General features: G+C 43.8%; 1 protein-coding gene across 1 annotated transcript in view; it reads left to right on the forward strand.

The window, feature by feature from the left end:
• hmcn2 (hemicentin 2) overlaps positions 1-26,264 on the forward strand; it is a 54,813-nt gene that overhangs the window by 229 nt on the left and 28,320 nt on the right. Inside the window, exons 2-28 of the mRNA XM_028577788.1 lie at positions 307-537; positions 2,216-2,286; positions 2,847-3,005; positions 4,802-4,924; positions 9,419-9,590; positions 10,126-10,232; positions 10,323-10,443; positions 10,555-10,818; positions 10,934-11,078; positions 11,522-11,643; positions 11,915-12,187; positions 12,588-12,729; positions 13,025-13,152; positions 14,416-14,529; positions 14,624-14,782; positions 14,875-15,069; positions 15,989-16,084; positions 16,216-16,343; positions 16,442-16,586; positions 17,125-17,237; positions 18,643-18,802; positions 18,967-19,126; positions 21,935-22,062; positions 22,255-22,506; positions 23,919-24,002; positions 25,831-26,022; positions 26,133-26,263. Of these exons, the coding sequence (XP_028433589.1) occupies positions 307-537; positions 2,216-2,286; positions 2,847-3,005; positions 4,802-4,924; positions 9,419-9,590; positions 10,126-10,232; positions 10,323-10,443; positions 10,555-10,818; positions 10,934-11,078; positions 11,522-11,643; positions 11,915-12,187; positions 12,588-12,729; positions 13,025-13,152; positions 14,416-14,529; positions 14,624-14,782; positions 14,875-15,069; positions 15,989-16,084; positions 16,216-16,343; positions 16,442-16,586; positions 17,125-17,237; positions 18,643-18,802; positions 18,967-19,126; positions 21,935-22,062; positions 22,255-22,506; positions 23,919-24,002; positions 25,831-26,022; positions 26,133-26,263 (4,115 nt within the window). The remainder of the gene's footprint in view (positions 1-306; positions 538-2,215; positions 2,287-2,846; positions 3,006-4,801; positions 4,925-9,418; positions 9,591-10,125; positions 10,233-10,322; positions 10,444-10,554; positions 10,819-10,933; positions 11,079-11,521; positions 11,644-11,914; positions 12,188-12,587; positions 12,730-13,024; positions 13,153-14,415; positions 14,530-14,623; positions 14,783-14,874; positions 15,070-15,988; positions 16,085-16,215; positions 16,344-16,441; positions 16,587-17,124; positions 17,238-18,642; positions 18,803-18,966; positions 19,127-21,934; positions 22,063-22,254; positions 22,507-23,918; positions 24,003-25,830; positions 26,023-26,132; position 26,264) is intronic.

Here is a 26,264-nt window from a genome sequence, read left to right on the forward strand (position 1 = left end):
CAGAGCACCAGCTCTCCAGGGGCTCTCCAACACAGAGCCAGTCCGCACGCTCCTCCAAACTTTACGCACGGATGTACTCCTGTGGAAGTATTTTACTCTGGATTCTGCGTTTCAGCTGAGCTGTATTCTTCCAGATATATTTTCTATCGATTGGAAGCAGTCCCAGACTTTGAATTGCTTTGAAATCTAAACTTTTGAAAAACTTTCCTCAACTTTAAAATATTTTTTATTGTGATTCGCCTCATTCCAGCAGACAGATGCAGTAAATCTAAAACAAAATGACCGGTGTCTTTTTGAGGTGCCTAGTCTTGGCGCTCTGTATCGGCGCGCACAGGCTCTTGGCAGTCCCCCGGGCTGAGGAGGATGATGGATCCGGTGACAGCGCCTCGACCCTGGCCTTTGTGTTCGATGTTACCGGCTCCATGTACGACGATCTAAAACAGGTGATAGAGGGCGCCTCACGGATCCTGGAGAAGACCCTCAACCGGAGGACCAGAGCCATCAAAAACTTTGTCCTGGTCCCCTTCCATGACCCAGGTACTTTTTTTTTTTTTTTTTTTTTTTTTTGGCAAAACATTGTTCTTAAAATAACCAGTAACACAATAAGCACTATTGTTGCGAGTGTTAATCTTGACTCTTAATATGTTAGACCAGGGCTTAATATGTTTCTTAATAAATCATATAACTAAGGTTTACAGCAGCTTTGAACAAATCAAAAGCACACGTTGTCAGATTGGCTTGCCAGGTCCAGGCAACCCAGCAACCTGTAGCTCTATTGCTTGCATCTTTACAAACTCAGCATATAGGTCACTTTGCCCCTGATTTGATATTTTTCCGTAGCCGTCATGTATATAGTTTAACTTGAAAAAAATAAATCACAGCAAACTGCAACACATTAACTCAGAATGTTGCACATGTTGGAGCCCATAACTGTTTCAGTAGTCCATTTGGACATGGAGCGGCACATTAAACTCAAACTGATAGGAGAAATCAAGCAGGAATATGTGAGCTTTAAAAGAGTGAGGAGTCTGTGGGACAGGTAAGGCTCTCCACTCCCCCACCCCAACCCCCCAGCATCTGTCCTCCTATACGGGAAAGCTGCTTGAAAATAAGAGTGCTCTAATGGGGGAGGGTGTTTGAGCACTGATGAGAAGCATATGCTGTCTGCTTGTGTGTAATTACCCCACCTACTCCTCCCTCTCCTCCATCCAAGCCTCCGGAAAACCCTCGTAGCCCCCAGTTTAGCCAGTTGGGGGCTCAGGACTGCACTAACCCCACACATTTTGTCTGTGTTTAATGTGCCCTGCCCTTGGGGACCTTGTAAACCTTAGAGCTTGCAAAGAAGCCGCAGTGGCTGACAAAGAGGCGTGACGGTGCTGTCAGTGCTTTACAGTCACTCATGAGGAGCAGACAAGGGACTTGAAAGCCTCCACTGTTGCAAGTCTGCAAGCTCAGTATCAATAGTCTCCCAAAGATACTTCAAAATGGTATTTGATCGTCGGGAATAACAAGCACAAACACAGAAATCGTGAGGCTCCACCCTAATCTGAGTATAATTGTACTAAAAAGGCTTGTGTTTATAGTCAGCAATGTTGTAAAAGCAAAAACAATGCGTCCCCTGTGTATTAGTTCATGTTTACGGTTCCAGTGATTGGCCCCAGAAGGCATCCAAGTAAGTCTCAGGCCCCGACAGGTTCTTATCCATTATACCAGAGTTTGCTGCTGCCGCTGCTGGAGGTAGTCGCGGAGTAGAAAATGCTGACTCCAGCTGCAGAAAATTATTATCATCTTCCAGACTTTGGCCAGATTGTAGCCACAAACCTGAACATTTTGTAATTTTGCCAGTGCAAAAATCTCTCCCGACACTCTTGTGCTGTGTGGTGTGCATGATTTGAAATTCATGTCTTGCACAAAAAGCTACGGGGCATCACTATGGCCCTGATAAATGAGACTGTGTGGCTTATTTGGGATTTTGATGCTGTGGATGCTTTTCCTCTCTTCACAGAGGCAGAACTGCTGAGAAGGAACAACTAACTCCTTTGTTCTGAAAAACCCAGACATGTTAGACCTAAGCCCTTAGGTCCATTTGTTTGGAATGAATATTTTAAGACATACGCTATTGTATAGCAACCGAAGCATCTCATATTAAGCTGACTTGATTTGATTTTGTTCACTTTAAAAGTCTCCGTTATGATATACGTTTCCAACCTCGCAGATATCGGCCCTGTGTCCATCACCACAGACCCAAAGAAGTTCCAGCAGGATCTGCAAGAGCTGTTTGTCCAGGTGGGAACCAGAACACACGCAACGATTATTCAATAGGACCTGGAACCACTTTGTTGCTCCACACTAATCCGAGCTATAGCCGAGCAGACAGCCATTACTTAAAGCGAGCCTATGTGACTTTTATAGAACAGCAGCCACTGAGGCCACGAGGGACAATAATGTGATGATGATATAATAATGTAGTTTAGAAGAATCATAATGTCAGCACACTGACTCAGCAGTATCAGTTACATAGCAATACGTATCTGAACATTAGCAACCATAAGCCACTGGTTACACCAGATCAAGTAAGACTTGTGGTAAAAACCCTCAGTGTATTGAATTGAACAATGATGTGTTGACTTTTAAAAGGCACGTTGTCTAATTTCTTCTTTCAAAAGTTACTTAGTATTGCTTTAAAGAATATTGTGTTTTAAATGTTTCTATGTAATATTTGCCATAACCTGTGTCCCTGCTAAATTAGACTCTATTCCAAATGCTGAGCTATATGACACAGTTGTTTGAGTATATATGTAATAAGATTTACAGTTTCTTTGATCATGTGTGATTCTTTCACCCAGGGTGGGGGCGACTGCCCCGAGATGAGCATAGGAGCCATAAAGAAAGCCTTAGAGGTTTCCCTGCCTGGATCCTTCATCTACGTGTTCACTGACGCCAGAGCCAAAGACTACCGGCTGAAGAGAGACGTTCTGCAGCTGGTGCAGCTCCGCCAATCGCAGGTACAGTCCTGGAAAGTTGGGCAGGGTTGGAAGGGTCTCATTTGTCTATAGCCACGACGTTTCACTTCCGGGATTGTTCAGGTACCGCCTTAAATTCCGCCGGATGACTTTCATTTTGGCTGGATGTCCGGTAACTTTCGCTTTCTTTGTGTTGCCATTTTAAACTCCGGTGGATTTATGAGGACTAATGGTGAACTGCTCCTCAGATCTCCGCAGGGTAAATCCAGACAGCTAGCTAGACTATCTGTCCAATCTGAGTTTTCTGCTGCACGACTGAAGCAACCTTTGAACGTACACATGTTCCACCAAAACAAGTTACTTCCCGGTGGCTATTTTGCAGAGGCTCCGTACAGCGCTTAGAACCGCCTAAGACAATTGTGATTGGTTTAAAGAAATGACAATAAACCAGAGCACGTTTTTCTCCCATCCCGGAATGCTGTGTGGACTAGCCAGACCCTCCTCCGCAGCGCTGTGGAGGAAGGTCTGGGATATATATATATATATATATATACTGCATCAGTCCAATGTTGGCATTTAACCGCTATATGATATCAAAATAGTACAAAAATCATGTATGCAAACATTCATTAGTCTTGTTAAACTCTCCCTTAATTATCTAAATGCTGTTTAGGTGATGTTTAGTGATGTTCAGTGGTGGAATGTAAATAAGTACATTTAACTTAAAGCAACACCAAAGATTCTTTTGTACCTTAAAATAATGTTTCCAAAATTGTTTCAGTGGTTCATCAACTCGTAACAGGGTGAACGGCACTTCTGCATTCGCTCTCGGCCCTCTAACGGCTATAACCGCACTATGCAAGTTTGCCAGATCGGGGTAGCGGATCTTTAGTTTCAATGAGAGCGGTAATGGACAATTCCGCTTCCAACCTGTAGGGGGACCGAAGAGGAAAAGTGCTTTGGTGTTGCTTTAAGTATTGTACTTAAGTACAAATCTGAGGTACTTGTGCTTTACTCAAATTATTTTTATTTTCGTTATACTTTCTACTTCTACTCCACTACATTTGAGAGGGAAATATTGTACTTTTTAACTCCACTACATTACTCTGACAGCTTTGGTTACTGGTTACTTTACCAATTAAGCTTTTTGCAAACAAAACACACATAGTTCATAAAATACAATGTTTGATTATAAATGAAACTACCCAACAATATACAGGCTGACAAGTCCAGCTGAAATGATTAGCCGATTAAACACTTAGTTGATTGACAGAACTGTTTGGATCGTTTCCAGTTTGTAAAATGTGAGGATTTTTCTGCATTGAGTACTTTTACTTTTAATACTTTAAGTACATTTTCCTGATGATACTTACATACTTTTACTTAATTAGTAACTAAGTAAGTTAGTAATATTTTCAATGCAGGACTTTGACTTTTTTTTACAGTGTGGTATTAGTCCTTTTACTTAAGTAAAGAATCTGAATACTTCTTCCACCACTGGTTAGCAGGAACATGGTTTAATGTAAATGTTTAAATACAAGTCCTGGCCCACAGAGGTTTGAGTATCTTTGCATTTATCACACGCTGTAACAAAAGGAATACAGTGGCATGCTGTGAAAGATCTACATTCCAATGAAGTTCCCCGACGCTCAGCTGAGCAAGGGAAAGTCTCTTTAAAGTCACTCTAGTCTCAGCCTCTACATGAAGCATGACAATGAGCATTAGCGTCACTTTGGAGCCAGCTGAAAGCCAGTCCGTAGAAAGCAAACACTGAACAGTAGTAATCCTCTTAACTCTTCCTGCCCCCCCCCCCCCCCCCCCCCCCCCTTTATTCCCAGGTGGTATTTGTTTTGACCGGGGACTGTGGGGACCGCTCTCAGCCTGGCTACAGGGTGTATGAGGAGATCGCTGCCACCTCCTCTGGACAGATCTTTCACCTGGACAAGCAGCAGGTCAACGAGGTGAGAGCATGAAAGAGTACATGGCACTGCTACTTTCACCAAACCATTAACACATCTGCATACATAATACATGATTTAACATACATTCCACTGATTCTACTCATATAAAGTAGAATTGAGTGCTGTTTATGAATATGGAAAGTAGGGCTGGGACGATATGCTTTTGTCCCGATTCCATTCTTTTCACGATACATGAGTGCTGATTCGATTCGTATTGGGATTTTCAATTATTGTGATTCTAGAAGTATTGTTGCGATTTTCTTTTCCTTCTTTAACAAAAACAAAAGTTGAATTATACACTTCCAGAGACTATATATATATATATATATATATATATATATATATATATATATATATAGTCTCTGGAAGTGTATATATATATATATATATATATATATATATATATATATATATATATAGTCTCTGGAAGTGTATAATTCAACTTTTATATAATATATATATATCATTATATATATATATATATATATATATATATATATATATATATATATATATATATATATATATATATATAGACATAGACATTTATAAAAACTAATTGTTTTTTAAAAATAAATGCACATCACATGTCAGTCTGACATTTATTTAATTTGTAAAGAAGTACATAACTTTTCTGCATTTTCTGCTTCCGGTCTGTTTTGCAGGAAACTGATATGATGTAGTAAGATGTCAGCGGTACCGTATAAACAGAAAATATTTCGGTGAATCATTTGTTAAAAAAAAGAAATAAAAACTATAGATTCTGGGGAAAAGAATTGATTTTAAAAATCGTTATGTGAAGTGCAAGAGCAGAAGAAAAAATATCTGGGGCGCCTGGATAGCTCACCTGGTAGAGTGTGCACCCCATGTACAAAGGCTCAGGCCTTGTCCCAGCGGCCGCAGGTTCAACCCCGACCTGCTGCCCTTTGCTGCGTGTCATTCCACGTCTCTCTCCCCTTTCACATCTTCAGCTGTCCTATATAATAAAGGTCTAAAATGCCCAAAACGTTATCTTTAAAAAAAAAAGAAGAGAAAATGACCCAGTGATGTAATAACAGCGATTTCATTCAGTGTAATCAAATGATTCCAGAGCTGATTTTAAACTTCCTGTTCATATGATACTGGTGTGTAACTCTTTCGTATCGGAAGCAGCATGTAACAGAAGCCCTGTCCAAGAAGCCAAAGACAGCAGGGCTCACTTCCCCGGCAGACGCCAAAGAAGCCAGAGTTTCCTCTGAAAGAGACACTGGTATCCTGCGTGTCAACACAGGAGATGGCTGGACAGCGTTGAGCTGGAGCCAGCAGCTCTGCACACTGGTGGCCCACTGAACCTCTGAACTCAGACGTGTGTGTGTGTGTGTGTGTGTGTGTGTGTGTGTGTGTGTGTGTGTGTGTGTGTGTGTGTGTGTGTGTGTGTGTGTGTGTGTGTGTGTGTGTGTGTGTGTGTGTGTGTGTGTTTGGGGCTCTGTTTCCTGTCAAGTCATGCTTGTATGTAGCTAAACATACAGTGCCTGTGTGTGGGGCAGCTCGGTTCATAACCACTTCATAATACAGCCAGCTGTTTAAGGAGTGTATGAATGTGATTTGTGTGCTGCAAAAGAGACCAAACTTTACTCTAGCCATCACACCTCAACCCCAGATGGCTTCGTGCTAAAGTCGCCTAAATTATTTTCACATGTTCTTAGAGTACTGTTACATGTACATGTGAACACATTTGTCTTGGATCCAGTTTGAATTAGTGTATGTCATGTCGTGTTATTAGTTTTTAGACCTGTGTGATTATAGCTCTTGGGTGGCATGCTTTTACCAAATTAAAGCAAATCCTTTAATCTTTAAAAACCTCAGAAATAGTACAAATCTAACCAAATATACCCTCGTAATAGCAGTTAAAGTAAAGTAAGTAATAAAGTGCAGCCAAATCAAAATATCCAAAATCATTTTGTGGTCTCTGGGGAGGGGAGGGGGGAAGGGGGAGGGGAGAATGGAGAGAAAACAGACTGCTTATTTTACACTCTAATCCCAGGATATGATCTGTCACAGCTTCCCTCCTTCCAACACAGCTGCCCAGTGGAGTGGGCTCCAAGTCCTCACACAACAACTCATTGTCAGCTCTACGTACCGCACTCTTTACGCTCTTTTAAATTTCGACTGCTTATGATCAACGAGAGGATGCGCCAACAAGAGCGTGGCTGAGAAACCCCCGCTAATGTGCTGTCAAACCTGGACCGTGATCTGTGCTCCTCATGGTAATGATGCAATCCCTAACCATAGGTTGCCTGAAGCGCTGATCACAAAATGAGGGCTGCGATGCGTTAGCTTCCAGATAAGGTTGACAGAAACAGGGTTTTAAATATGCATGTGATGAAGATGCGGTTTTGCAGCATAGGATATGGCCACGTTGTTGTGTGTTTCTCCCTAGAAAGCTGCACAGACGCTGAACTCAAGTGTCTTTTAAGAGTAATGTATAACATTGCCCTCATGGTTTCCTCATTACGTGGATGCAGTAGTGAGTTGAGGGGCTGGTTATGGTTGTCAGACATAAAACAAAACCCAGGTATCCTTGTCTTCCTGAGTGCGCTAAACAAAGGCACCATTTATGGTGTACCTGCCACTCTCAAATACGGGCCACTTGTGCCATGCAAAGCCTCGGCAGGTGTGTGTAACGAAACCCCCCCCACTGAGAAGAGAGCATGGGTTCCATCTGGGACTGATTCGCTCTAATAGCCTTGATTTGTAGCGGTACATCTTCCTGCAAATGTCAGCAGTTGTGGTGTTTAAGCCTGGGTGAGGACTAAGCTGACCTCTCCCCACTGGGAGGTCTGGAGTCAAGCTGTTGTGCTTAACCACTGCACAGCCACGTGTTTTCTTTTTGTTTTCTCGGGCAGGTAATGCACCTGGCGGAGTGAGGGGAATACAGCATCACCACAGCCTTAGCTAACCCTTCTTCTGTGGCCCATCTGTCATGCTTCTATGAATAGCGGAGGGGGGTCCTTCCTGTAACAGTCCTGTAAGCCCGTTCAACTGAGACACGCCGGATGAGGTTTCACAGGACTTAAGATCCTCTGCATTCCCAGTGTGGTTAAGACGGGGAGTGGCTGCAGAACTCAACGTGCTCCTCCAGACCTACCATGGCCCCCGAAAGGCAAGTCGTCCCATCTCTGCACTCCAGTTCCTTTCATCTGAAGTCTGAGTAATGTCCACTCCTCTCTGCTCTCTTGCATAAGCAATAGACACTATCCTTGGGGCAGATGTAGGTCACTTCTTCGCAGTTTCCTGCTCTGCTGGTGATGGCTGCACATGTGGCAGACATTACAGCTGTTTCCAGTTGTAAAAACGGCGAGAGGAACCAGCTGCTGTCAGCACCCGGTGGACCTGATAGACAAAAAAAAAAAAAGCGGAGGCCTGATAATTAAATTATCAAAGGCTTTCCTTGTTTCAGTTTTTGCTCCCTTTCGTAAATGTCTTAAAATGTGTTGCCGTTGGCTCCGTCTCCAAGGGCCCGCCGAAGAAATGTTTTCAGTGTGTTTTATTACAGACGCAGCTCAGCCATAATGCCTCTCCATAGAAGGTCAAAACAAATACTAGACAGCAGTTGCTTGTTAAGCATTTGGAAGATGGAAGACTGAAACGAGACTCTGTAAAATAACAGTGCTCTGCTTCTGTTTTCATTTGAGAGCAAACAAAAGGGAAGCTGTATCCTTACTCTAAACCATTGTAACGATTACACCTAGAAGGTCAAGCACGTGTCTAAACTGAAATTCTATATTGTCAGATATTTCTTTGGCGAACCTCTGAGGGAAATTCTAGTCTAAGTAATGATCGTTTTTGCCAATAAATATAATCAAACTGTCCGCCATTATTTCAGACTTTGGGTAATCTTTGCTCTGAGTGGTGGAATGACTCATTTAAGAAGTGAGCCTCCTGCAATCCTAATTTGTGTCACAGTCTGACCTCATCTGGCTTCTTAAGTTTAACCGATTTAACAGAAAAGTGGGAAACAGCCAGCCATTTCTGTCCATATACGATCGTGCCTGCACGTCAGCCAGGTTGATACTGTGGAATATACAATAAAAGTGTAAAACAAAGGCAACGCTACTTTGTATTCTGAGGAACAAGCCTCGTAAATTGATTAAAGCTGTGTCGAGGGGGGGGACTGCTGTCTGACAGACTTCCACAGTGAGGGACGCTCCTCTGGGAATACATGCTTGAGAGTGCAGAAAACTGTATGTTATCAGTTTGACAGTGAAGCACTGTTTCACTTTTTCCTTTGTTTAGGCAAAATCCCTCTTAGGAATACTTTTGCGATGAACGAATAGTCGGAAGACGAAGAGCAGTCTGCTGCTCGACCAGGGAAGGGGTTGGTGGTGGTGGTGGTCATGTCCTTCCTGTCCCCATCCTGTCTTTCTAAGTTTGATGGATCCCAGCCTCATCCACCGACCAATTAGTCTCCTCCAGCGTGACATGCCGCTCTCCGTTTTTTCTCCCCCCTGTCAGGTTTTAAAGTGGGTGGAGGAGACAGTTCATGCCATGAAGGTCAACCTGCTGTCCTCCAACCATGACAGTGCCCAGGAGAACAAGTGGGACGTGCCCTTTGACCCCAGCCTTCGAGAGGTCACCGTGTCACTCAGTGGACTGGCACCACAAATCGAGCTCAGCGATCCCTTCGGTAGACATCCCGTTAATACTGTTTTCCAGTGGTGGAAGAAGTATTCTAATGCCACACTAATACCACACTGTAAAAAATACTCTGTTACAAGTAAAAGTCCTGCATTGAAAATGCTACGTGAAAACTGTGCTGTGTTTATTCTGCTAATCATTTCAGCTGTAGGCCTGTATATTGTTGGGTACTTTCATTTCTAATAAAACATCGTATTTTATTAACTACAGCAGTTTTGTCTGCAAACACCTTCATTTGTAAAGTAACTAAAGCTGTCGGATGAATGTAGTGGAGTAAAAAGTAGAATATTTCTCTCTGAGATGTAGCGGAGTAGAAGTAGAAAGTGGCATGAAAAGAAAAGACTCAAGTACAGTACAAGTACCTCAAATGTGCACTTAAGTACAGTACTTGAGTAAATGCACTTAGTTACATTCCATCACTGCTGTTTTCTTTCCTGCCGTATTAATTAACAATATTTTCTGTGCCCCCCCCAAAGAAGGGAAGCCATATTTTACTTTAAAAGGTTCCTTTTCTTGTGTTCCAGGTCGTGTAGTTGGTGAAGCGCAGGGCCTGAAAGAGCTGCTGAACATTCCCAACTCGGCTCGTGTCGTCAACCTGAAGTTTCCCAGACCTGGGGCTTGGAAACTGAAGGTACTGCTGTGGAGAACAGTCCATAAATATGTTTCTTGACTTTTTTTCACGACTGCGGGCTAATGGAATACTATCGCTTTCTTTCTAAAGGTGAGCTGCAGTGGGCGCCATACTCTGAGGGTCACAGGAGTCAGCGATCTTGACTTCCGGGCCGGCTTTTCCAGTGTTCCCGTGTCAGAGTTCAACCACACCAGAGAGAGGCCGATTAAAGGTCGACGGACGTGTTTCTGTTAGCTTCTTGAGTCTTCTTTGACTTCGAAAACGTGCAGAAGATGACTTCATGACAATCTTTTTTTTTTTTTTTTTTTTTTTTGTCTCTCAGGACTTCCAGCCCATGTTTTGCTGAAATGTACAGGCCTGAAGCCTCCGGGTCAACTCAGCCATGTGGAGCTCATGTCAGGCTCAGGCCGCTCGTTGCGCACCATCCCCGTGCCTATGCCGCCTGACCTCGGCCAGCAAGGACTGTGGAGTCTCCCGGAGATGCGCACCCCCTCCCAGAGCTTCTTCATCAAGGCGACGGGCAAAGACAAGGAGGGCTACCGCTTCCAGAGGCTGTCTAGTGTCTCCTACACCAACATTGTTCCTGGCAAGACATCCCCCCCTCCCTGCAGACATATCTCACCAAAGCCACTCCGCACTGTCTCTCACACCTCATCAATCTCTCTGGTGACCTTTTAATATTTGTTTCCTCCCTCGTGTAGATCCCCCAGCTGTGAGCATGCCTGATGTGGTGCAGGGCTTCTACATGCAGCCGGCTGTGATTGGCTGCTCGGTGGAGAGTGACATTCCCTACAGGCTAAGATTCACCAGAAGTGGGATAACGCTGGGAGAGGAGAAGTTCTTTCAGTGAGTCTTTTCCTCTGTTCACTCAGCGCTATGGAACATTTGGCTCGCTTTCCCAATTCCAGATTCAGATTCCTTCAGATGCTGCGGCTTATTTCGCCCATTAGCTGCTGTTACGCTAATTAGGTCCCTCACTACTCTTACAGCGAGCAGGTCTCGTCTGTAAAGTATTAGTGCTGCTTGACTGCTAAGTTTTATTGGCTCGTCTGTCAGAAAACATGTATACACCGTTCATTTTGTAAACATTACATATTCGATTGTGTCATCTTGAGAAATAAACAAAGCGCCTATTCTTTCTCGGTGTTGACGCTCTGCTTTAAATTACATTCATGAGGTGTGTGTGTGTGTGTGTGTGTGTGTGTGTGAGATACTAATTGAATGTGATGTAAAATGGGATCTTGTTGCTATTGTCATATTCCAACGAACCAAACGTGTCTTTGTATCAGGAATTCTGCTGTAGCATCATGGGAGATTGCCCATGTGTCAGCGGAGGATGAAGGCCTGTATGAGTGCGTAGTGCAGAGCAGTGCAGGACAGGGACGGGCCTTAACACAGTTGACTGTTAGAGGTATGTCTCACACACATTCACACAACGATCCAAGCACACACACACACCTCCTCAGTCGTCTTGCCTGCATGCATCACAGTCACAGCAAAGGCTTTGAAATAAGTTCCAGCCATTTTATTTTTATCTTAGATTCATGGTTAAAATGATTATAAATGACACAAAGCATGCCAGCACAAACATTTGTATGAAAGAGTAAACTCTTTCTGTTAAACTGTTTGGTCACCTCTGACAACGGCAGTTCGATGTTTTGGTTGCGTTTCCATGAAAACAGAGCCTCCTCCGGTCCTGAAGCCGGCAGTGAATGTGACTTCCTCGGTGGGAGCCGTGGCCGTGCTGTCCTGCCAGGTGGAAGGCTCCATGCGCCACAACTTGACCTGGTACCGAGCGGGACGTACCATCCGGGCGCGCTCGGAGAGGGTGAAGCTGCTGTCCGACTCATCCTTGCAGATCAGCGGGGTGCGGACTCAGGATGCTGGGGAGTACCACTGTGTGGCCACCAACGCCCACGGAGACAGCAGAATCACCACGTGGCTTCTGGTTCCAGGTACGGCAGCGCGATACCCTGCTGATCATCTGCTTAAACGCTTAACACATCGGGGGCCTCGGGGCTCCCCTCAGGTCCCCGTCATCCGTTTTACATTATTGGCTTAACCTCCTCAGAGTTAGATTGAGCCACTTCCTTGTCAGAAAAAGTTCCTCATCAGCCATTATTGATGTATGTTTAAAAAAAAGTGTGGCTTCTACCAAGGGCACACACTCAGATGTTTGTAATGCAATGATGTCAGACACGGTAGGTGCCGGTAACTGCATTGTAGCCGACTGTCATCAGGAGTTTACTGATGTTAAACTTGTGATAGGGAAGTTATAAGTTACATCATGCAGCCAGCGGTGACAAGGCCCTAGTCGTAGTCAGCATTTTGCCTCTGTTTGACTTCAAATTGCAGAGGCTCCTTCTGTGGTAGTTCACCCCCTGGGCCAGGCTTTCTCCCGAGGGGACGAGATCCGCCTCGTCTGCTCGGCGTCCGGCTCCCCCTCTCCCCAGCTCTTCTGGAGCCATGGAAACATGTTCCTCACTAATCGGCCGAGGTAAGGGAACTCTCAGCCCACTCAACACCTCCGGCACAGAGGACTCAGAGAGTCATTACATTCCACTTTAACTACATGCCACATCTCGTTTGCATCACTTTGGAGATTTAACGTCATTTTTTTTTTCCAAACCACAAGTACTTTATATGCCTGTGTAAAATACATATTCAAAGAAACATTTCTCTCATGATACCCAAGAATAGCAGAAAGGGTTAGAGATGAATTGGCGGTTTACATCTGCACATGTAATCAAGAAGAGTCAACAACCATGAATTCTGTCTATTGCGTCATGCAGGTTGAGTCTAAACCAACATGGAGTTCTGACCATCAGAGGGGCTCTCCCAGAGGATGCTGGGAACTACACATGTTTAGCAACCAATGAGGCAGGGATGGCCTCGCAGTCTGTGTCACTTACGTTTACAGGTAAAACATGATATCCTTACAGATGTCGAGGGGGCCAACGTGAAAATAAGCTGTTGCTGAATGAGCCTTTTTACCATTTAATCTCTCTTTTGTATTTTTTATTTCTGTGTTCATTTTATGAATAATTGTTTCTGTAAGCATTCATTTTTTTAGACTTCAAATAAGAAAGCACTTCTTCTTTTGAATCTGTGTTGTTGACTATTGTTCTGGAACATTTGTTTTGAATCAATCTGTGAATGATATCCAGCTCTGGGTAGAGCGAGTGTGGCCACATGCTGCTGCCATCTCACGAAAAAGGATATTTCTCTTCTTATTGTGTGAGCGCTGACAGTTGTAGGCCCAAAGTTTTAGTCATGGCATGTCAGTTAGTGGTTTACAGAAACCTCAAAACTGATGGACTGTGGCAGCCTCTTCCTGGGGCGTCCTTTTATACACACTTTTGTCTCCGAATGACATCTTTAACAACAATGATCTGTGAAGGCAGCGAAAGTCTTGTGTGATGGATTGTGTCATTCCTGTCTGCCTGTTCTTAAAGCATCTAACCCGTTGTGTGTGTGTGTGTGTGTGTGTGTGTGTGTGTGTGTGTGTGTGTGTGGGGGGTTTCTATATTTACCCCAGGTCTCTTCTGCAGCCTTTACTGATTTTATCCAACATTATTATTATTTCCAGATCTGGCAAATTGCTATAAATTAAATATGATTCAAGAATGCACAATCAAACTGCTTTTCTTTTAGGGCTGCTGGATTATGTACAAAAATCACAATCATGATTATTTTGGTCAATATTGAAATCCCGATTATTTAACACGATTACTTGTTGACTTTTGGAAAAACGTTGCAGTGATTGAAAAACAGTGAAAACACCTTGAACTGTGAAATTTCCCTTAATACTTTTCCCATTCAAATGCTGGGATGGCATTAGCTCAGTCCGTAGGGAGTTGGGTTGGTAACCGGAGGGTTGCTGGTTCAAGTCCCGTACAGAACAAAACATTACCGCTCAAGGCGCTGGTCCACTCACTCTGACATCTCTCCATTTTTGCATGAATAGGTCCTAAGCATCTGTGTGTATTTCATGCCTGTGTGTAGTGATTTCTTACAAACGGAGTGTAAATTGTAATATCCCCACTGGGATCAATAAACAGTATAAATTATTATTACTTGTTTATTGATTTTTCAGTTTTTGTGCTCCTTAGGAGGCAAAATCATAATCGCAATACATTTTTTTTATTAATTGCACAGCCCTACTTTCTTTTCTATCCTCCAGAGGTGCCTAGAATAACTGTGGCGCAGCAGGTCGTACTTGTATCTGTTGGTGGTGTTGCGACTCTGGAGTGTCAAGCCACAGGCATTCCCCCTCCTCTGGTTCACTGGTTCAAAGGTAAAATAAAGATGGGAACATAAAAGCGAACATAAAAGCGACTGATGAAGGTTCATATAAGAGACCAATGGGCTTGCTTCCCGTGTGTTTCCAGGTGAGCTTGAGGTGGGCTCTGCTCCTTTCGTCGAGCAGGATGTCCACCGCGGGACGCTGCACATTCGAGGGGTGCAGGAGGTCGACGCTGGTCAGTACAGCTGTGTGGCCAGCAGCTCTGCTGGAACCTCAGCCGGCACTGTCAGTCTGGAGGTTGGAGGTGAGACCGCACTTCAGTGTTCCACATAAATCTTTTTTTTTTTTTTTCTCACAAAATATACACAAAGGGAAAATTCCCTCTTCCCTCCACAGCGGGCCCATTGTTCTCGGAGGCACCGGTTGACGTGATGGCAAACGTAGGTGAGAACATCACCCTCCCTTGCCTTGCCCGAGGTTCCCCGCAGCCGACGGTCACCTGGCGCAGACGGGACGGCAGACAGATTCGTCCGAGGACAGACAGCCGCAGCAGAACAATGCAGCTGGAGAGCGGACATCTTCTAATCCAGAGTGAGTTGTCCGTGAAACACTGTCACAGAAAAGAGCTTTGGTCTGCAGTGCAGGCTAATGCAGCTTCATGGTTGCTTTGCACTGACTGGCATGACTGCAATTTTTAGAGTGATTATATATAGAAGAGGTGCAGCCTTTCATATTAAATTCAGCTTTTCTTAAGAGAGGGAGGGAATCAGGATGCCATCGTTAAAGTTACCGTGTATATATAAGCAGTATCCATCCTGCTAAAAGCACTTCTTCTGCTCTGTGAAAGACTTAACCTAAAAAAAGTCACTTTAATTCTGTTAATCAGTCTGCAAGAGTAGGTGTCCCTTTGTAAGTGTTTCTCCTTCGTTGTGAGATTGTATTTCCATCAGGGCATATGGGAATTTAAATTGTGAACACTGGAGGCCTTTCAGCCTGCAATATGACTAATCTTGGCCACTGAAGGTGATCCTTTGTGCCCCTGAGACTAAATGTTTATAGTGTGCGTAATGTTGTATTGGAGAGCGAACGGACAAATTTGCATGGGCTGCCTCGGTCATTGTTTCCATTTGTGGCTGCCGTCTGACCTAATTAGCTCAATCTGTTGCGTATGGCTTTATTTATTTATTTTTTTTACCTGCCGTTGTTTTAGAAAATGTCTATCTATATTGTGTCACATGCAAACTCATACCGTACACATGTTGATGTTCCAACATGTGATCTCCAGAGAACTTACCGAGTAGGACACGTGTGTCAGCAGGCTGGCAGCTGAGGCAAACCCATTAATCCCGTTACTTTCTATTTTTAACTCTTAATTACAGCACAGTCAAACCAATAATACCACTAGTATTGTGTAGGGGATTTAACTGCTATTAACATGTTTTTTTTTCTAGATAAATAGTTCTTTCTCAGTAAGTGTAGAGATGCTGGTTTACTATGTGTTTGACTACAGATGTCTGGCTGGATGATGAAGGGCTGTACATCTGCGAGGCCAAGAACCAGTTTGGAACCATTAAATCAGAGGCCAGAGTTGGTGTCACTGGACTGGGTAGGCTTGTCTAAGCTCTCTTATCTATCTGCTACTGTTTATTTTAGAGACAATGGCAGCTACTCCAAAGCTAAAATACTTTCACATTTTCCTGCTCTTGTTTAGTATTTATATCTTAACATTTCCTGCAGAGCCCCCTCTCTTGGTGCAGGGTTCCCCAATCATCACCACTGGCATCGGCCAGTCCCTGAGTATTCCTTGCATGCTGTTGGATGGAATACCTCTTCCAGAAAGACACTGGTCCCAAAATGGAAAACCTGTAAGACTGACTAGTATTCAACTTTCAAATACGTTCTGTTCGTCACGCAGATCATCTCTGTGTTGCTGTGTGACAACAGTCGTTTCTCCTCTGCACAGGTTCAGCTGAATCGGAGGATGTTCCTGAGGAGTGATGGCAGTTTGTATATTGAAAGAGCCATCCCAGAGGATGCTGGGACATATGTCTGCACTGCGGTGAATGTAGCAGGCTCCATGAACGTCACTGTCAGCCTGGAGGTCCACGGTAAGAGCGCAGGTTAAAGAAATTGTCCTACATTTGGAAATCGTGTTTGCTTTTTTGCCAAGCTTTAGATGAAAAAGATCAATACCTCTCTCCATCAATATAGGGGTATCAATCTTCTCATCTCAACTGTCAGCAACAAAGCAAATAAGCCTTTCCCAAAATGTCAAACTATTCCTTTAAGTTCACTTCCCTGAATACAGTTTCTTAATGCTAGAGACGCTGGCAGGTTTGGACCAAAGATTACGGTTTTTGGACAGTCATGTCAACAATGTGCTGACTCAGCATGGAAAACAACAATATGTCAGTGACTTGACCACCTGCTGGCATCATAGTGAGAGGCTTCATTCATTGCGCGCTGTGATGAAAGGCTCATTTTGTTCATAGGCGCGTAATGACAGACAGGCCAGATTACGGTTCATCATCGGTTTGTAATGAAGAAATGCCTCCGGCGCTGACACTGCTGCCTGGCTAAGGCCAGTGATAATACTGTGGTCCAGGCAGTCAGACAGCTGTGTTTTGTGACCTACTTCTTCCACAGTGCCCCCTGAGATCAACGCTGGTCCGTACCACTACATAGCTAACGAGGGTGTAGCCATCACACTATCATGCGAGGCCAGCGGAGTTCCCAAGCCAAATGTTGTCTGGTCCAAGGTAGGATGTTACACTCGCTCTCAAAATCTACTTTTCTTAATGATTGCTTTGGCTGCATCCCATAAACCCATGCATGACTAATTGGCTCATCCTTATTGCCACAAAATTATCTAGTGAGGATCACTCTTGGCATTCATTTGTCTTAAAATGAATCACAATTAAGACTTTGTAAATTGATGAAGTAATAGCTATACCAAGCATGTTACAATCAAACAAAAGATATATATCCAGTTCTGCAATGGTGATTGGATCTATATTTCTTTTATAAGTGTTGAGTAAAGTCTTTAGCCAAACCAATCATTAGTAGGCTATCGATGAAATCAGCACTAGCATGAAGATAGTGATAGTAATAGTAGTCATCTTCATCTATGAATGCATTCTCTAAAGATTCACTACTTGAACTCAAGTCATGTTAAGGCTCTGAGTTATTACATTTTATTTTCATTTCCCTGTTGGCGTATAAATCTAGCAACACAGTTTCTCCCTCTGGCCTTATGTTCCTCTGATTTGTCTGAACGCTCTAAAAATACCACCAACATTAACGGTTTGCATTGCATTTAAGATTTGATTAACCTGACCAGGAAAGATGTAACCATGGCAACTTCACCATATTGCTGCTTGACTGTGAGACATCACTCAGGATTGGATTGTACATTAGAAATCTATTTAAAACCTTCCCCCTTCCAATACAGCACTTGAGAAGAAAAAGAATCGTAGCACACGGAGGGAGCCTGAACGGTTGAACGCAACCAGGCTGAACACACAGAATATGAACATTGTCATTGGATGTTTTCACGACATATGTCATACGGTGCTACACCTGTGTCTTGTTGCCTAGTGGGACACTACTACAATATGATCATTAAAGGCACAATCAAATTACTTTTCTATCCCCTTTAAAACCCTTTTGTCTCAGAACTGTGGCCTCCAAATGAAAAACAAAAATGTGACAATTATGGAATGGATAATAATTGTATGGAATGGATTTAGTCCCCGCAATGCAAGAGCAAACACTTCACACCATGACATAGTCAGCATTACTGAGGGAGCTCAACAAACATATTGTTGAACTGAGCCAGATTTTTTTGTCCTTGCTTTCTCCCAAACATTTTCAGAGTAGTACTCTAGAGTCAAGTAAATTTATTTTCTTGTCAGATAAAAGTGAATCTGTAAAAGCAATTTGATGTTCAAAGCAAGTGTGTGTGTGTGTGTGTGTGCAGCAGGCTGCATTCTCGTATGCGTGTATCAGGGATAGAGAGCGAGTTAAAGAGGTGCTCTGTAATTACATTAGACATCAAAGGTTGGGCTGTAAACCTTTAACCGAGCTTTGGGTCCCTGCGCTGTTGTGCAGACAGCTTTTATCTACAGTATATTCTGTCTTGTCTTATGCCTGCTCTTCCTCCAGGGGAGGCAGCCTCTGTCCAGGGACCGCTCCTCTCTTCAGTCTGACCCTGATGGATACCTCCACATCCCCCACCCCACCACTGACGATGCAGGCGTCTACATCTGCACCGCCAGCAGTTCTGTGGGCTACGCTAGCCGAGAGATCCAGCTCAGTGTCAACAGTAAGGCACATAAATGTTCCACCACAGTCACCCAAACAGAGCAGTGTTTGATTTAACGGTCTGTCTAGACTCTATGACGTTTCACTGTTTGAAAATTTTTTAGAGATACAAAGCAGGTTGAACATGGTGCTCTTAACACTTCTTTCCCTTTTTTTTTCTTCCAGCCATGCCTAAGATAATGGGTGTGAGTGGCCCTGACAACACAGTGAAGATGGCTGCAGAGGTGGGGACAGAGGTTGTTCTCCCATGTGAGGCCCAGGGGAGTCCCTCTCCACTAGTCACATGGAGCAGAAATGGGCATCCCATCCCCCCCGTCACAGCTGGGTAGGAGGAACGCTTACCTCACTCCGGCAATGATGCAATAAAATTAGCTAAACATCATGTAACAAACGTTCTCACCATACCTTACCTCTGATTTAGCTAACATCTGACTCAGCTTTTACAAGGGGACTCTGACTGAAGCTGGCTGCCATTCAAAGCTGCTGTTAACTTTTGGAGTTTATTTAGCGATGCCTTTTGAAGGGCAGCTAGGCTGAGGCTGCAACAGTCTGCCTGTGTGCAGGCTTCCCTAGTTGGCTAAACTGAGGAGGAACATCTGGTCCCACACGGTTCGCTGCTTCCCAGCTTTCATGTGTGGTCACACAGACTGGATAGATGACAGACAGACTCCCCGGGCCAGACACCAGACCGAGAACGGTTTTGGGGTAGATAGAAGAATGGCAGGAGTGGGTTGAAAGCTGCGGTGACTCACAGATACAGTATGACTTGTGTGGGGCCAGGAAGAAGAAAAAAAGGTGGGGGTGGAAGAGGGGAGGGAAACGAACTGACAGAAGAAGAGATACAAGCCCTGTCTGCCTGATGTTCGGATTCCCTGGGGTGCTTCAGCAGTAAAACAACATGCTGACTCTTTACTAGTCCTGTCTGATGAGAATAACACATCTCTGTGAACAACCCCCACAGCAGCCCCGCGCTTTGCATATGCAGGACCTGCGGAAACAAGCACGCTGTGAACGAGGGAGATTCATTCTCTCCAGCCACTCTCTGTGGGGTCAGAGGAAATGGCCAAGGGGTGCTGATTGTTGAAATAACTTAAATCAGTGGGTGGTAAGATTTCTTCCATAGCTATGTAATAGGCAAAAAGAGGGGGGGAGTGTGGGGCAATTAAACTCAGTCAGTGGATTTGTTCACTCTAGAGCCTGATCCTGATTAGGCTAATTTGTCCCAGTTAGTCTTTGTGTCAGACTGTGTACACAGATGACTTGACACCAATGTGGGGAGTGATGGATGTGCGAGTGGTGGTTCATGGCTTGTGTGTGCAAGCTTGTGTCAGCCTTCACTGTGTCACAGCCGAGCTGCAGCGCCACAGTCTGAGCAGCACAGATTGACCACTGCAGAGGCAGTCGTTCGGTTCCCATGTTTTGAGGAAGTGCGAGGAATCGACGTTACACCATATGTGCAGCTGAAATAGAGGGCTCTTTGTGCGTCAAGCTCATTTCCACTTACATGTACATGTTATTGTTATAATTCAGTTGCTTAGCAGACACACTTATCTAAGATAAATCAAAGAGGTGTGTTTACATTTGTGGATATTATGCATTTATACAGCTGGATAGCTTCTGGTGTTATTTGGGTTACCACACAGCCCTTTAAAGTCGCTGACCTACATCTAATCTACTTTTAACCTACATTTTACCGCTGCTTTTGTTTTTGCTGCAAAACACGTTTTTGCAGTGCAGTGCATGTGATCGCCTCCATCTGTCCATTTGTTTGTGACGAATGGATGGCTTGGCATAAACTTTGCTGTGTTTCCACATGGTTGTTCTCAGGAGGACTAAACATAGTGATAACGGAGATCTGTGTGCTCTTCCATGTAGCGCCTCCATCAGGCCAACCTTTTGATTTTCAAAGTATCTGTATTTCCTGACATCCGTGTAGTGATAAACACACAATAGCTGCTGTGCACATTACTGTTCCCAATAGGGCTGTGAAATTAATCAAAATATTAATCGTGATAATGATTTTGGCTCCTAATGATCACAAAAACAGACTAATCGAGAAAAACGATTATATTGCACCTTATGTTTTGCAAGTAAACTCTTATTTTGTCTTGTCTTCTTAATGGAACAAAACATTTCAAACGGGAAAAGTATTAAGGGAAATTTCACAGTTCTAGGTGTTTTCACTGTTGATTTGTTTAACTTTTTCACAGTTTTTTTAAGTTCAGCAATTGCAACATTTCATTCCAAAAGACAATAAGTAATTATGTTAAATAATCATGATTTCAATATTGGCCAAAATAATTGTAAATATGATTTTTTTTCTTCATAATTGAGCAGCCCTAGTTCCCAACTAGAAGAAATGCATTGCTTTTTAAGAGCCTATGACCTCTCCCATGGCAACGTCACCAAGTCGAACTTTGGTTACCGTTGTACACTGTAATTACTCTGGACAATGGTAATTGAGAAAATAACTCACTAGGGAGATTACTAGGCCCTGGGTAAGGTCCAGACTTCACTTAGTGCTTTCTTGTTCAGAACTTTCATTCATCACTAGATCCAGTTTTATTTCTGACAAACAACACAAATGAAAAGATGCAATCAACAGCTTTACAATGTATTTCAACTCTGTATTGCTATCACTTTCTTTTTGTTTTGTATTTAGAGCTCAGCAAATCACTATTAAAGTCAAGTAAATACAATGCAACGGACAGCGTAGCACTAGGCTCCATTCTTTTCACAAATTGCTTAAATTTGTACATATTATCTAATGAATTAACATACTAATGAACCACTTTATCAATGTGCTTCTGGCAATAACTGTACCAACTCACAGTCTGAATCTGTTTACAGGAACTGTTTTCATCAACTGAAAATGTAAATAGTAACAGAAACAAAACTGCATCTAGAAATGTGTCCTCACAGACCATCAAGGTTTACCAATACTATAAACACACACAGCCTTTGTAAATATGTTTCTATGTAAGTGCTCATATAGATGTATTCACTAGAGGAAAATAACGCTTCAAACAGGAACACTTCATCTCCCAAAACACAGCGGCTGTAGATCTTCAGTTACTCATAAAGTGTTGTGTTTTCTCCATCTCTTTGCCCCTGACCCCTAACCACTCCCCAGGTTCACTGTTTTGCCTTCAGGCTCTCTGAGGATCACTGATGTGCGCCTGATTGATAGTAAACTTTACACCTGCACTGCAGAAAACCCAGCAGGCAATGTGTCCCTAAGCTACAATTTACACATTCAAGGTAACTCTGCACGGCGTCATTAGAAAGCTGAACTTCTTAGAACCCTTCAAACTTTCAAAATTCTGTCAAGTTGATATATCACTTGTTATATTGAACACATCACTTCTAACATATGTGAGATATGTTAATAAATCGTTGTGTAGCTGTAGATGTGGTGAGACATGCCTTTACGCTATTTGTTTTTGTCCTCAGCTAAGCCCAGAATTCAGCCAGCCCCTTCCCTCCTGAAAGCCCTGATTGGCCAGAGAGTGACTTTGCCATGTGTGGTCCAGGGAGAGCCAAGCCCTGAGGTCAGTTGGTTTCACAATGGACTTCCTGTTGGGGTCAAGAACACAACGCCTCTCAGGATCCAGCAGGTCAGCCTGGCTGACCAGGGCATTTACCAGTGTGTGGCCAGGAACAGCGCTGGACAGGAGACCCTGGAGATCAAGCTGGAAATTCTTGGTGAATATCTGCAGTTCAGTTCTTCAAACCCTGTTTGTTCATTTTAAGAAAAAGCAGAAATGTGCACAACTCTGCAGTATATGCAGCATATTGAGAATCATGTAAAACCTACTTAAATAACCATTTCCTAGCACTGGTGAAATGAAGATTTATATACACTGACAATGTCCCAGTTTAAGGCTCTCCCAGTCTTTAGAGGTGCATTCTCTCGAGGCACAGTAGCTCCATGCTGCAAGAGGATAAGGGCCCGGTTGTACTTGAAAAATAAAGGTCCGTACGCCGTTTTGTCCAACCACGTCAGAAATCAAAAGTGTTTGTAGTTGTTCCAAATGGCCACACTTAAAGGAGGAGTGAAAAGCTGATTGTCATAGAGAGGGGGGGGGGATACGTAATATTGTCTCTCCTGGAAGACATTAATGTTGCAGTCAGTTGTTCACAAACAGTTGTAGTAGTAGAATGAAAAAAGTGAGGTAGAGAGAGAATTTCAGACCCTGGCTCTGTTCTCACCTCTGCACAGGCCATTCAATTCACGGGCTGGAGTGGGTGTGAATGCCAAATTGTGGAGTTTCATCCAACTTCAATAAGGTGTTTGGGGAGGGGGAGTCCAAAGCTATTCGACCATCTGACAAGCACTTCTGATGGACTATACTGACCCCTTAAGCAGTCCTTTTAGACTGCAAACTGTGCTGAATCAAGCCTTCTTACCATCAGTAATGGGGTACCACAGGGTTCTATTCTTGGTCCACTACTTTTACATTATACATAAATAACATAATTCTTACTAATGTATTTCAATACCCACATTTAAGCAAATGATAGATTTATATACCCCTGGTTCCACTCCAACCCAGGCTCCTAGTTATCTTCACTCTGCCTTTGTTGCTTTCCCGATACCCAGGGGCGTAGCACAAATTTCTGGGCCCTGTAGAAAGGCATTTTCTATGGGCCCCTCCCCGCATCCACAGCTATTCATTCTAGCATCTTTTTGGGCCCTCCTCGGCCCTGGGTACTCAGTCCCCTTTTTCCCCCCAGTCCAACGCCCCTGCCGATACCCCTACCCCTAAAGGCAGATAAGACCAGTACATGTGGATGTACTAACCTTGGCAGAGCTAGTATGCACCTTTTTAAATGAAATAAACTGAAAACTGCGCTCAAGATTGTTTCATTCCACTTTGAGATTTTAAAAGCTTTACCATCTAATGTTTTTATGACTCTTGTAATTACTTTTATTAATTCTGTTTGCCACTTGATTTGACAAGGAGTACTGTAAGATGTCTCAAATCATACACCCACAACAGTCCCTCAGATACCCTGAAGGCTTATTCTCACTTACTTAGTTACCTACACTGGAACCTCTATTAACTGGAGACCGTCCTTCAACCAGCACTTAATATGTTTTTCTGTCCTCACAGAGGCCCCGTCCTTTGCAGAACCCGGAGATGCCATCGTGGAGAAAGTAGCGAACAGCAAGGTCATCATCCCTTGCCCTGCTGAAGGTAAAATGTTTTACAGTTGAGTCACCCTTAGACTGAAAAGAATAGGGCAAATCAAAGGTGTGGCGTTTAGAAGAGATACAATTTGCAGCATGTAACTCAGTCTCATGCTTTTAGAGCCCTAAATGGATGCGTCTTTTTCAGTTTGTTTTTATAACACGAGAAAATTCCACGGACAGATATGTGTATTCGTGCACCATCAAAGGAATGTTTGGCTGTCAACATAGACAAACGATCAAAAAACAGAAAAACGATCCTTAAAAAGGCGCATCCTCCTTTTATCGCAGCACATAGAGGCATGCTGTCGTCTCTATATTTTAACATACAAGGTAGCATCCTGGAGGGATGTGCACAGCTCGCTACTTATCGGATCACAGTGAGTGTCTGTGTATGTCTGCGGATGCACTGATGGATACTTGACCCTCTGATGGCCAGTGCAAACAGGTATTGTTTGTGTAGAGTTGTGTCATGGTTACCAGCACTGTGAGAGAAGGTGAGGACTGTGTCCAATGTAGAGCAACAGCTGGAACCTCAGTCTGCCTTCTGCCTCAGTGAGCCACATCTGCTTTCCTCTGCGTCGGGGCCTGCTGGGAGAGGAATCCTAATTACAGGCTGCTGCCGGCAGATGAAGGACGGGGATGTCCGAGGTGCACCGTGAAGCACAGGAAGAGAAAGATGAAGCCACACTAGCCCACCTTCCATCCAAGTCATACCTGCTGGCAGGCAAGCAGGCAGACTGTACCAGGCCTCAGAGGGCTCACACAGAAATGCTTGATGCTCACGACAGCCTAGAAAGGCAGCTGGCAGCAGGAAACAAGGATCCCCTTATTTTTCTCCTGGGATGTATCTGTATGAGGGAGATAAAGTGCAGTCTCTGCCGGAAGAATGTTATTAATTCACCAACAAGCACGTTGCATTTGATAGAGGTAATTAACACACATGGAAGAGATAATCTCTGACTTTGTCAGCCCCAGCAAGCAAATTCAAAGTCTTCTAATGAGATCTGTTAACATCTAAAACAGAACATATGTATGAATTTCCTAACAGCAATGAGATAATCAATTTGTTTAGAGCTCCTTAACTTTAAACATGTGTTTGGAGAGGCAACAGACGATAACATCACCTTTGCTGGTGCTGCGTCTCCTGTGGTTGGCATTTTTTTGGATTGAGGAAGGGTGAAGTGTTTGATTTCCCTTCCTCGTCCGTGGTGTTTGTATATCTGACACTTCTGTAAATAGACATACTGTAGCTGTGGCATTTGGATCACTGCACTGCTCTTTTATTGCGACTCGCTGGTCTGTCCTTGTTCTGGGGAGTCTGTTGTGTTGGGTACAAAAGATCCTCCACCTTTTCCCCATTCCACCTTCCTCCTTTTCACCATTTCCGTCTCTTTTCCACCCATTAATCCACAGCACACATCTGTTTCAGGCTCCTGAGTGTACACACCAGTGCCTTTGAACTGCTTGTTCAACCACTCCTATTCTTACTGCTCAAGACTCTTGTCTTTGGTAATAAATCCTGACGCTAGTGTTTTAAACCTTACATTTTACATCTCTGCAGCATACTGGGTCTTTTTTTTTTTTTTATGTAACCTTGAAATCTTAGGCTCGCGGGCTGTAAGGACCCATTTTGGCAATGTCTTCCCTGCTGTCCCGCTGTCCAACAGATACATGTAGAGCTGGCTTTTTCTAGTCTGGGCCGCTTGCCCATTAAGTTTCCCTGTAGAGAAGCAGAAAGATGGAAGTAACTTTTCTTTCTGTCAGTTGTGATCAATATACTGTAGCTCAGTTTGTACTAACTCACAATCCTTTTCTTGTCCCCGCACCTGCAGGTTCACCTCATCCCAAGGTACGCTGGTTCAAGAATGGCCTGGAGATACACCCCGGACAATCAGAGTTTTCTGTGGCGAGGGATGGAGCTCTCGTAATTAGCACAGCGTCTGCCAGCCACAGCGGGGACTTCAAGTGTGTGGCGACCAATGATGCAGGCTCTGTAGAGAGAAAGACTAGGCTGAAAGTAAATGGTGAGAATTTCGTTACCGCTATTTTTCTCCCTTTCTAACGAAATACCTTAAAGTGAATGGAAACATAGGGTGAACGCAAATCTTCCCTTTTTACTGTGTTGCTTCTGCAGTTCCCCCTGAGATCCAAGATGATGGGCAGCTGCTGAACCTTACGGTCACCTTGAAGCAGCCTCTCACTCTGGGCTGCGATGCCTTTGGGATCCCCTCCCCCACAATCACCTGGACTAAAGATGGTCATCCTG

This window comes from Perca flavescens, chromosome 5, assembly GCF_004354835.1.
Source record: "Perca flavescens isolate YP-PL-M2 chromosome 5, PFLA_1.0, whole genome shotgun sequence".
NCBI classification, from domain to species: Eukaryota; Metazoa; Chordata; class Actinopteri; order Perciformes; family Percidae; genus Perca; species Perca flavescens.